General features: G+C 34.2%; 1 protein-coding gene across 3 annotated transcripts in view; it reads left to right on the forward strand.

Moving 5' to 3' along the window:
• Window positions 1-12,744, forward strand: part of DNTT (DNA nucleotidylexotransferase) — a 110,160-nt gene that overhangs the window by 39,873 nt on the left and 57,543 nt on the right. For 2 of the 3 annotated variants that reach the window (XM_046942769.1, NM_205389.3), the window contains 4 exons: window positions 5,562-5,732; window positions 6,987-7,058; window positions 9,529-9,652; window positions 10,939-11,071. In XM_046942769.1, coding sequence (XP_046798725.1) covers window positions 5,562-5,732; window positions 6,987-7,058; window positions 9,529-9,652; window positions 10,939-11,071 — 500 coding nt within the window. The remainder of the gene's footprint in view (window positions 1-5,561; window positions 5,733-6,986; window positions 7,059-9,528; window positions 9,653-10,938; window positions 11,072-12,744) is intronic. The other variant, XM_040702307.2, reaches the window with a different exon arrangement.

The following is a 12,744-nucleotide window of genomic DNA, read 5'->3' on the forward strand; positions in this document are numbered from 1 at the left end:
TAATTAAGTCAAAGGCAAATGGCTCTGTGATTCTGAGGCTTATTGCTAATGCTTCTGAGTGTTACTCTGCATAGGCTGTTACTCATGGTAATGGGAATGTAAATATTTAGCATGGGAAAGATGCCTAGTTTTCATTTTGCTAGAGAAAAAAGTAATCCATATTTTATTTTCTCTTTTTGTACTTAAAGAAATACATCAATTATGTCAGTGGTTCAAGCACTTGTTATTATTCCATTTTAAGTCAGACCTCAGGAGAGTCTAATGAACTTGAGAGTTCTGTAGGTAGAAAACCAACTAACTGAATATACAATAAATAACACTTACTGACATAGCTTACTCCAATAAAGTAATATCATGAATGTTATAATGAACATTATGCTAGTTCTGTTGTTCTCTGTCTCTCAGCTCCTTTGCTTCTCCAGTTGATGTAGCATGACATGGTAAAATCTTTGGACCTGAGCAAGTATTGGGCTTTTCTGTTCAGTTCAGAAAAAATCAGGAAAATTCAGATTGAAACGAAATGTATCATTTAATTTATATGGAAATTGCTTTAACTAATTCTACAGATTGGCTCAGAATTTTGAGTTCTTGAAATAAGAACTTGAATTATACTTGAATACTTGATTTTAGTTCTCTGTGTATATAAAAGGTACATGTAACACTCCATGTCTCTTCCCTTTGGCTTATGAAATTAGGATTAACGCTAGAGAAAGCTATAAGAAAATTATTTGAATGTCTTGGTAATTCTAAATCTCCTTTAAATAACTTTGGTATGCTTTGAGTAAATATGGGCAACAGCAGTTTTATGAGAACTAGAACTCACCCTATGCGTTTACTACTTATTTAATAAACTTGAAGTGTTAAACAGTGATTGAGAGAAAAAGCAATTCCATTCAACTTGCTGCTCTTAATATAATATATGTAATAAGGTATAACTTGAGATTTCTTTTTACTTTTTTTTTTTGTTTAGTGCACTTAAATATTTATCTATTTGGCGGATTAAGTTCACCTCTACAGTACTATGATATTGTTTTTTCATTTGTGCTGCAGTAGCACTTGCAGGCTCAAGTAAGACAGAGGTCTTTTTTTTTATAAGGGATGTTGCACAATATAAAAGACAATTCATGCCCTGGAGACTTCAAAGCCCTAGTAGACAGCAAATGAAAAATAGCAAGGGAAACACTGGCAGGGAGGTCTGAACTTCCCAAGTTCACAAGGCAGAAGAACAGTAGATACATATGTGGAAATAAGACAAGTGATGTGCCCATGAACCTGTAATGCTTTACTTACAAAATAGATTAGATTTTAAATACTTTTTCAAAATATCTTCTGTCTGATATTTTTCAGTGTAATAATGGAAATGTCCATTTTTACAAAAATTTTAGACAGGTTATTAAAAAATTTTGCAAGTAGCAGTGGAACTGATCTGAAAGTCTTAATGCTAGAAGAAGGATATTATGAAGCATAACCTGGAACCGTTAACTGTTTTTGCTTTCCTGAAATGTGAGTGGTCTCATGCACTCTGATATTCATATTGAAAATGCTTCAGGAGAGAGAAAACAGCAATGCACTAAAAGTTTTTTTTAGAGTAATCCCAATCTATTAGTTGATAATCTTGTTCTATATTTTGATTCCACTGTAATTTCTAGCTTTTATAATCTAATATTTTAGTGTGCATTTTTACTCGTGCCAGTTTCTTACTCATGTTATGGCATTTTTAATATTTATCTTAAGACTTAATTACTAAATGTTAAATAAGCTTCAAAATTTCTGTCAACGCATTCAGCCTGTTTACTTTTAACATAATTCATCAAAATCTTTTTGTACATTTGCGTATGACCAGTGTTAATTTGGAAGCCCATTCCATCCCCAAATATTTCCTTAGCCTAAGTCTCATTCACACACATTTCAGTTTCAGGCACAGATGGACTATTTTTGATAAATAGCTTTCAAAATAATAAAAGCTGAAATGTAGCTCAGCTATCTTTCACATTTAATTAAAGCAGTCTCTACAGAATACTCCAGAGGTTTTGAAAATCCTCCATGTTAGAAATCTTAGAAATGTAGTTTCCTTTTTAAACTAGTATTTGTTAAACAGGCAATCTGAGTATTCATCTAACTGATAAAGAAGCTGGCAAGGTGCTTTCTGTATGAAGTACTGAAGCTTAGAATAAAATTAGGGGTTAATGGCTTTCTTTTTTATATCACCATAGATAGATTTCATGTGTTATCTTATATATTGAGTTACATATGTTATATATATTACATATGAGGTTAGCTTATATATCCTTGAGGTCCCTTCCAGTCTGGGCCATTCTGTGATATTGCAAGTTTTTTCTCAGCTAATGTAGGAATTCCATGTGTGTTCCCCACCTGGAATATTATCCAGTATGTATTAAAGCATTGAATAGGCTGTAACTCCACTTAGAGATCAGTTAATTTTATTTTATATATATATTTTTTAAAGCAGAAAGATTTTATCAAAAGCAGTTTTATGTAAAAAGGCAGATTTGTAATTAATTGTAATACTTTCAGGCAGTGTTTTGTACAGGGAATAATGCATATTCAGTACTATTTGTTTATTTAAAATAGCTTAATGAGCTCTGCAAAGGCAGGAAAACATTGAATAATGCAAACTAGAATAATAAAAATGCTTTGATTATGTTTTCTCATTGACTGTCAACAGTCTCTGAGTAAAATGCTACATGTGACTGCATTTTTCAATAATGTTAGGAATACAGCTTTCCTGTAAACTGCCCACATACCAGTAGAAAGGGGCTAGTACCTCTATAAAACAGTGATGCTGGTATATGCAGACACATCATTATGGCTGATTCTTTACCGTAGAATATGTCTGTTTAAATGCCCACAAAAGAGTCCCTACTGTTAGGAGTGAGAAGAAGCTTCCATAGACTTTTCAAGTTTCCTAATCTAGAAGATGACTTTCCTTGTCTGTCATTACTACATCCTGCTGAGGAAGTACTTACAAGAGTTGTCTTCTGTGTGTGTGTTTGTATAGGTTATTTTAAAAGGAGGCAACGACTATAACTTTTTTGCTCTATCCCTGGTTAATGCTGGTGTCAACCTGCACTGAGATATTTGTTGCCAGTCACTCCTTTCTTCAGCATTCATGTGCTCTTGAGCATTCATTGCAAAGAGAGAACAGAAAAAGCAACTGTAATTTTGTGAGTGGAAATGTAAACCTCACTTGAAGAAACATAGTGACATTAGTGTTAGGAGACTAGGAATGGTAGTGTCTACCAAGATATTTTCCTAAATAGTAGGAAAAGTTCTTTAAAACTGGTAACAACTAAAAAGATTAAGAACTTGAATGAACACCCAAACAAAATAAACACAACAGCATAGGAAACATCTGACACCTTTGATTCTGCACTCCAGAGGGGTAGCTGAAGAAACTCCCAGATTGTGCATCTTGCTAAACAGCTCTCTTTCCCAAGATGTCTGTCATGAATTGTTATGAAAATGGAATTGCACTGCATTTATTAAGCTGCCAACTAAATGTGCAGATAAGTGGAGGATTCCTTAGGTGAGATGGACAACTGATGACCAATCTTTAGAGATTCTTGACTACTTAAAAATTCTTTAATCACAAAGTCTTAATTGTTTCTTTAATAATCTTAATTATTGAGAGTTCACTCAGAAAGCAGAACCCTATTTGTTTCAGGGAATTCTTCACTAGAACCAGCCAGCTAAAGAGAATTGCATGTATGAGCTCTCCCTAGAAGATAAATAGGCTTGTCTGGAATATTCTTCTGTAGGAGAAAAGAGGAAAAAGTTCTAACGGGAGCTTGAGAGCAGATCACCTTTTGCATTAAGGTCTTATTAATAGCTATCACACAAATGAGTTGGTAAGTTAGATGCAAGAGGTAATGTTGGTTGACTATGTATTAACTGAGAATACAAAAAGAACCAGAGAGCAATAAAAATGAATCACCCACAAAGGGAATGCAAACGTCTAGTAAAATGCCTGCTTCAGTATTTTCATAGCATTTTCTACAGATGTGAAGAGAAATGCAGAACGCTTTATCATGGTAGCATAGAAAAAAAAAAAAAAGAAAGCGAGTGTTTTTGTTCAACTGAGGTACCTGTTTCTGCTAAAGACATATTTTCAAGTCAATTGAGATCTCAGGTTTTTACTTGATAAGAGGAAAGCACTGCAGATCCTAAGGTCAGTAGATACATTTTCTTCAAAGTAAAGCCTTTCTTTTATGTTGAGATCATACTGCTAATAGTCTGAACAACATAATGTGTCAGATGATCTGTTTTTCTAGACCTCACCAAACTGAATTAAAAATAACAAGTAAACAATCTACACTCATTGTGAAAGGCGTATTTAATTTTAATAAGTTTTCTGCTTTTATGATCTAAGAGTTTGTAGCTCAAGTGTGTGGTGGTGGTGGTGGTGGTGTTGTATAGATCAGGCTGCATTCCTTTGATGCAGGATGTGAAATTTTATTCTCAGCTCTGTGGGTTAATGAAGGAATCACTTCACTGGGTTTGCCATTGTGGCAGTGAGTGGGGCTGGAACTGACTTTAGTTCACCTGGAAGTATTATGCACATAGTATTTTGGATGCCCACAGCCTGTAACTTGACTTTGTCTTCTGATATAAAGCAGATTATTGCAACAATAAAAATCAAAGTAAAATCTATGACTTTTAAAAGCAGTACAAAGGTGAATTTAAATACTGATTAATTACTTACCTGAGGGCAGTAAAAATCTGTTTAATCTTATCCACTCCTACTATTCATTTCAGTCATTGTTTTAGTAATTCACCTGCTGTCTCCTGGTATCTGTATCACAGGATGATGACTCACTGTTATTCTTAAAATTTTTCAGATGAGCTTCTTGAAATACATCTCAGTGAAATGTAATTGCAGGCAGATGCACGCTGACAGCCACTTCTTTATTATTTTGTAATGTCTTATTGGTTAAAGCATCTACAGGATTAAGCTGGAAGACAGGAAGGATACTTAGCAGCTCATAAATACAGCAGGATGTATGGTGCTTTCAAGACTTGGATCAGCTTGCTACTCTTGAGAATCTGATGCATAAGAATTGAATCTCCTGCTCGAATGCAAGACTCTTTGCAATGCAAGAGCTTCAGAAGGCTCCCTCACAGTGTTTGTTTATGGTCTGCTATTAGCCTGTCCAGTGCCATCTGAATGGTGCACAGGGTCATCCCTAGCATCAGGTGTGGGATTTTAGATATGTATTTTGAACAGCCAAAGCCTCTTCTGGCACTGATGTACTCTGAAAATCTCAGAAGAAAGCACTTAATTTTGCAACCTTGGAAAAAATTGAGGTTTTTTTTCGCAAGGCTTCATTAAGAACTTAGTCTTCCAGATTCTAGTCAGCTGGAAGCCTTTAGAAGTTTTTCCTTAGAGTAATTATATGACACTGAATTTTTGTAATGAACTCCATCTTTTCACACTATCATAAATAAGTCTTTCTTGAATTAGCATACAAACTAACCTTTTAAGGAGTGTATTGAATAGCTTTCACTAACTTTGTTTCTACCCTTTCTCTCCCTTCTCCCAGGATGCCTTTGAGATAATGGCTGAAAATTATGAATTTAAAGAAAATGAAATATTCTGCCTGGAATTTCTGAGAGCAGCTTCTGTGCTGAAATCTCTTCCATTTCCAGTAACCAGAATGAAAGATATACAGGGGTTGCCTTGCATGGGAGACAGAGTCAGAGATGTTATTGAGGTAACATACCTCTGCATTCACAGCCAATTGTTCTTTTCATATCTAATTTTAGAGGTCACAGAATGCAGCATTGATATTTGTATGCATTTACTCAACTATATGTATTTCCTTTAGTAACAGTATATTATCCATGATACTAGGAATTCAATGTTTCCTTGAATCCGTTTATAGTAACAAAGTTCTGAAACAGAATGCTTTCTCTCATGAATAAAGTTAAATCATGAATAAATACAAATAAATAATGCAGTGTGAGAGTTATATGCAATTTTTAAGGACCCACTCTGATTTGAATGTGACAGTTTAACAATAATAGTTTTGCTTATATAACATCTACCCTTGGGAACATCACTCTTCTCACCTGAATGCTTTATTGGAAATACAATTTTTGCCAAACTGGTCAATATTTTAGTACTTTAATGTTAAATCCTAACTTGCTCCGAATCACATCAGAACCTTTTATCTAGGTGAAGGATGAACTTTATGTTCTTATAGGAACTTTGAGAATTCCCTGCATTTTTCTTTAATTCTTGGCTTTTTCAGAACCCCACATCTCAGGTACTGTTATTGAAACAGGAGCTGATCAGAGTGTCTCCAGTGCCTGCAGAGGTCATTGCTGGGTGTTGTGATTCACTCTGGTTCCTATTCTGCCTCACTCCACCAGTTAAGAACGCAGCTTCTGAAGAGCTCTTTGTACCTACTACCTGAGGGCTGGGGAATTCAATTATGACCCTACAGGAAGTAGAATGACTTTTTGTTGTTATAAAAATGTCTTGTTTTTCTCATTTTGTATGTTTTATTTTTTTCCTCTTTTTATCAGAGAGAAGATTTACATTCAAGGAAAAAAAAACATCTGGTTTTAGAATACTTTTACTGTTAAGAGAAGTAAACTCAAGCAAATAATGAAATTTAATTTTCATAGCAACACATTGATAGCTTATGATAAACATCTATTTTCTGGCTGTGAATTTACGAGTAAATAAGTAGTGTGAAATATATTCCATGGTCTCAGTTTCTACTTCATCTTTGAGTAAATGTATGAGTAAATAAGTGCTGTGAAATTCATTCTGTGGTCCCAGTTTCTCCTTCATCCTTCAGTAATTTTCTGTCTCAGAAAGGACTACAGATTTTAATCCTGATGGAATAAAACAATGTGCTTGCTAAATATGCTCTCAATGTTTTTACAGTTTGATAAGACTTTTCATTAGATTATTTTATTATATCTTAATTTTAAAAATAATACTTTTATCTGTTCAGGAGATTATTGAAGAAGGAGAGAGTTCTAGAGCTAAAGATGTGTTAAATGATGAACGATACAAATCATTTAAGGTAAATCTTTGAGGTTTGTTACTGTTGTTGAAAACTGAGTATATTTTCTTATGATTAGTAAGGAACTTACTAATAGACACAACTGTCTATTTTATAATAAAGGAACATCAAATAAAAATAAATAATAGATACTGAATAAGGAGAGCATGGAGTAGTTGTGAAACCAGCAACCTTTGTAGTCAATATGATGCATACACAGCTGCTCTTAAGTTTGAGCTGAGCAATCTCTTTGTTTTATGTGTAATACAATGTTTGTTTTGGCATTACTCCATCCCCTGTTGTGTTATTGTGATAATACTATGCTGTTTCATTCTGGTATTAAGAGAATACTGGAGGAAGTAGATGATTCATATCTATTTTAATTCTCTTTTGTGTGAAGCAAAAGAAAGAGGACTTGGAGATATTTCTTTGTCAGGCATCTTGTTGATTCAGAATCATGGTCACATTTCTGCATAGTTACAGGAAATAGGAAAGAAATATTGCATAGAAAATAAATACTGCATTTCCCATTTCTTAAATATTTTCCACTGGAAATATGTTTTCAATTTTATCTGCAGTTTTAATCTCTAAAAATATACTCTGTTTTCAGAAAAAAAATCAGAAGGGGAGTAAAAGGGATGGGACTGGTTAATTCCCCCTTGTATTATTTGCTTCAGCTTTTTAAAGGCACTTCCATTCTCTCTGAATCGTAACAGTGGTATGAAAGGACATTCAGATACAGTAATAATGGTCAGAAAAGAGGGGTAGATTCTTATATGTAGCAGGATTCAGAGACCAGAATTACTTATTAACAGGAGTAAAAACTGAGGATCAACAATTGCATATTGTACTTCAGAGTTTAAGAAGATATCTTAGAGTTTAGAATAAAACGTACAAGAGGACATATTGTCTCCAATATGTTTTATGCCTTTTTTCATGTACCGAATTACAACAAACCAATGTGGATCTTTTTTTTAGCTGAGTGCAGGCTCAACTGTTTGTGTAACCTGACTGTAGCTAGTTTCTGACAACTTTTTATTATGTGTATCTAGATAAGCGAAGATGAATCTCATAGTATTAGCAAATTCCTGATTTTCAGTTTTTAATATGATTCTAGTAACTATTGCTAATTACTCATCATGACTTCAATGATCACAGGTGGTCACAATGTTGCAGTTATCAAACTACTGAAAAAAATTATACAGTCTGTGTTTCAGATACAGAGTACTTGAATTACATGGTCAGTTCTCCTCCTTATGGAGGTGCTGCAGAGAACAACTTGATAGTATTCACTTTTACCAGATGAAAATGGGAATTCTTGTGTACGCTACTGAAGAAATGTGCTGTCTGCTACAAACTGCACTCAACGCTGTCTTCAAATTGACAATGAATATTAATGGATCTTATTATAGAAGAAATTCTTTTTCTTTTCCTAAAAATTTAGGCAGCAGCATGAAGTCCACTTTAAGTTCTCTCTCTCTCTCTCTTAATTAATTTTCTTGGAATAGTTCTGAATCCAGTAATAGTCCCTTTTGAGGATGAAGCGTTGCCAGACAAATTAAAAGATAGCAATCAAAGTATTTAAAATAATTCATTCATAAATGACCATGTTTCAGACAAAGAATAGGTAATTTCATCCATTATGTACAAAAAGTATATTTAATATTATCCAAGGTTTTCACTCTTCTCTTTTCTTTATCTAATTATTTCCAAAGAATTAGTATAATTAGAAAAACACAAAATGGTGAGGTTGGAATTCAGAGATTGTAGATTCAGTGGAAAATGGCAGCTATTTATATCTTGCATAGCTATTCTTTAAATTACATGAAAGAAACTACTGAGAGTTTCTGTACAGACAAAGTGAAGAAAAAGAACATGCCTTCAGTAGGCATGAAGGTTTTTCCTCTTTTTTTTTTTCATATTGCTGTTTGTCTGTGATATTGATCTACTGCATATGTCAGTGGTTTACATTGGTGTTAGGTTACCCTATCTCTCAGGAGTGCAGTGATGCCACCTTCATGTGTACAAGTGATAGCTTGTAGTGCATAAGATAAAAAAAAAAAAAACTTATTTCAGTCAAATTAGGCAAACAGTGTTGAGCCATCTCCTAATGTATAAAGTTGCTTTGAGGTTATCCAGCTACCTTATGATTCTGTTTGCATGTCTCTATTTTCTGGGGAAACAAAGTCTTTTCTTCAATCCTTTGCTGAATGTGTACATTTAACTAAATTACACAAAGGTGCTGTGCATGCTACCTTGTGTAGATTTCACTTTAATGAGAACTACCTACACATAAAAACAATTGTCTGCTGAATATAAAGGAAGCTGTATCTGTGTATTTGCAGTACGCTCTCTTTTTTTTTTTTTTATCTTCAGTGTAGGATACAATCTGCCTGCTATTTTCACTGTGAAACCACCTTGTTAGCAACTCATTGTTAATTTACTTCTCTTTCAGACATACCTGAAATGTGTTTTCTTTCACTGACTTTAGGAATTCACTTCAGTCTTCGGAGTGGGAGTGAAGACATCAGAGAAATGGTTCAGAATGGGTTTACGAACTGTGGAAGAGGTAAAAGCTGACAAGACCCTGAAGCTGTCAAAAATGCAGAGAGCAGGTAAGGTGCAAGTGCCATTAAAAACTCAGTATCTCTGTGCTGTGACAACTTGAGAGAAGGAGGTGGTGGTAGCACAGTTTGTTTGTAAGTTCAATTTCTTGATACAACATCTTTTGAATATTAACCTACTAGTTTAAAACAGTATTTAGTATATTAGGGCCCTCTAAAAATGGTGTCATTCAACAGCTGTGAATGTGGATCTTTTTAATTAACCTGCGCAGGTACCCAGTGAAACATGTTCTTATACACAAAACCATTAATGCATCCTTATTGAACAGGCTGTGAAAAAACTCCAACAATAGAAAAGCTCAGAACTGCTTTTCAAGAGGTGGCCTATGTTGTTCAAGGCAGCTCTAGTCCAGTGACAAATTAAGATTTGTGATGAAATACTTGCAAAATTACCTTCATAATCCTGGTACATCTTATCTCCAGAGTTTTAACATAGTTAGATGAACAGTGTTGCTGCTCCAAAGATTTTTGTGTGCCATTTCTCTAAATAAAGGAACTTCTTTAATGAAAAAAATCCATTACATTAAGAAACTGAAACATGACATTACTGTCATGTAACTTGATTTTTGCAGCTTAGAATCCTTCAGATTGCCGTGCTCTTTCTTTTCTTCTTTTACATATATATTATCTCAAAGTGTTGAAGCAAGCTGCAGAATTGGGCTCTTTTCATACAAGGACTGCGATCAGGCATGAAAAAAGCTGCAATATTTTATATAGCCACTAATCCCTCTGGGACCCATATTTGGGTAGGAGCCCATCATTTCAGGAAGAGTTCCCATTAAAGTGGTATCTCCAGAAATGCCATTGGTGGGAGCTAGTAGGTAAGCAAGAGTAATTCAGGTTCTTAATTCAACATCTCACCAAGTGGGAACACACACTACTACTACTCTGAATGCTATGTTGTTATAACTGCTGTTCATAAGAACAATGTAATTTATAAAATTTACAATAACAAAGATGAACCAAGGAAGAAACTCTTCTACATGTGATTCCACCAAATCCAAGGCAGGAGGCTGACTGTAGGAATGGTGTGAAGGTAGAAACAGATCAAAATATATTTCTTTACATAACATGTTCTAAAACAAACCTATAGTTTCAGATTCAAAGTCACACATTTCTTTATTTTTGTAATTAGCTAGGATTTCCTTGTCCTTTGTACAAATTAACTGGCTTGGCTTCATGGTGAGAGGTGACTATATATTTCACATTGGGCTTACATAACACTACGTAGATTTTGGTAATTTCACAGAGTGATCTTTTTAACCTTTGATTTCCAGGGTTTCTCTACTATGAGGACCTTGTTAGCTGTGTTTCTAAGGCAGAAGCAGATGCAGTAAGCTCGATTGTCAAGAATACTGTGTGTACATTTCTACCAGATGCTTTAGTTACCATAACTGGTGGTTTCAGAAGGTGAGTGAAAACAAATGAGCTCACTTAACTGCTTCATTCAGATATGCAGAAAATGATATCTTTGTCTTGTAAGTCAAAGAAACTCAGTAGAAAAGTATCAGAATTTGGTTTTATTTTTCTATATTTAATAGGAAAGCAATCTGTTGATATTCCTAGGTTCTTGTGTTTTATTATTACTGCTTGGTTTGTCAGAACAAAATCCATCTAAGAACAGCTTGTTGGAAAAATGATACTGAGATTGCTTACTGTACTTCAGCCTGTTTTTTTTTTTCTTTTTGAGTGTATCTGCATTCCCAATGCAGAGTCTGTTGTAAAGCCATGCTTTAACAAAGACACAATAGCTTTAGGGCTGTTTTGGGGGGCAACTTGGAAATTGAAATGAAATTGAAATGTAGTATAACAAAGCTGGTAGTGTTAGAAGTATATGCTGCAGTAAGTACTGACTAAGCTGAGTATACTACAATCTTTAAATAGATTGGAGGTATTTTCCTTTTTTCCTTTCTGATTACTTTTTCTAAAGCTGTTCATCTTGCTCTGTAAAACCAAACCTGAGACTGTTGCTCAGAACATATGACTCATTGTTCCAGTACCTCCTGGAGAGTTTTCCTAAAGCTACATAGCAAAGTGGTAAGACTAGCAATTGCCTTTTGTATTATCAGGTTTCTTGTTCTGTACTCAATCCCTTGTTATGTCACTACTTATAGAGCATGACGTGCTCATTAAAAAAAAACAAACAAAACAACTTACTATATTAAATCTGCAGCTTAATTTTTTTTATTTTGGTGTGTATATCTTTCGCTAATTTTTTTGAAGGTTAAAAATATATTTCAAAAATAGCCAAAATATTCTTTTAGGGTTCAAATTGTGCAATTTTGCTTCTCTCTAGCACAATTCTAATTCTCTCTAACATAAATAAAACTGGTATGAAAGGAAAGGCAGTAGAATATTAGTAATTAGTGTCTGTCTTTTGAGAATTTATACTGTGGGCCTAGTAGACTCACTGAGCAAAATTATGACCTTATATTTGTATATATGTAATATACAATTTGTAATTGCTGTGAAGAGATACAGTGATTGTGATGAATGTATTGTATTGCCTTTGTGCCACATAATAATATTTATAATTATATCTTTTGTGGCCCATATTTCTTGTAGTAATACTTGCAGACACCAGCTATGTATTTTCTGCAAAACTGAGTTGTCATCAAGAACCGTTAAGCCCAAACATGAACTTTGACCAGAGTTACAAGAACAAGCTGGAGTCTGAGATTAAAGAACCTCAAGAATCATCATTCTGCAGCTCTCTATTTAAGAGGCATATGATGGCAATCTGTTCACACCTATGTCAATCAGGAACTTTGTACTGTTAGTAATTTAGAACAGATTAACACATGCCTGGGTTGATCAGAGAGTTGCAGGGACAGAACTGGTTCCACACTGAAAACTCCCAATTTCTTTTGATGTGATGTATTTATTAGCTTTATTGGCAGTATAGTTTTTTGCAAGGCCAAATATCACGTTCAAATTTAAGCCTGTTGTGTTACTTATTATTTCAGGGAACTAAGCCTTCTTTTTTGTTCAAAACAAGGCTTAAGTCAAGTGAGTATGTCAACCCAGAAAAGAAATTTTTTAAGTATCTAATAATGTCTTCAGTTAAATGTGTTAATTACATG

The sequence above is a fragment of the Gallus gallus genome, chromosome 6 (assembly GCF_016699485.2).
Source record: "Gallus gallus isolate bGalGal1 chromosome 6, bGalGal1.mat.broiler.GRCg7b, whole genome shotgun sequence".
Lineage (NCBI taxonomy): Eukaryota > Metazoa > Chordata > Aves > Galliformes > Phasianidae > Gallus > Gallus gallus.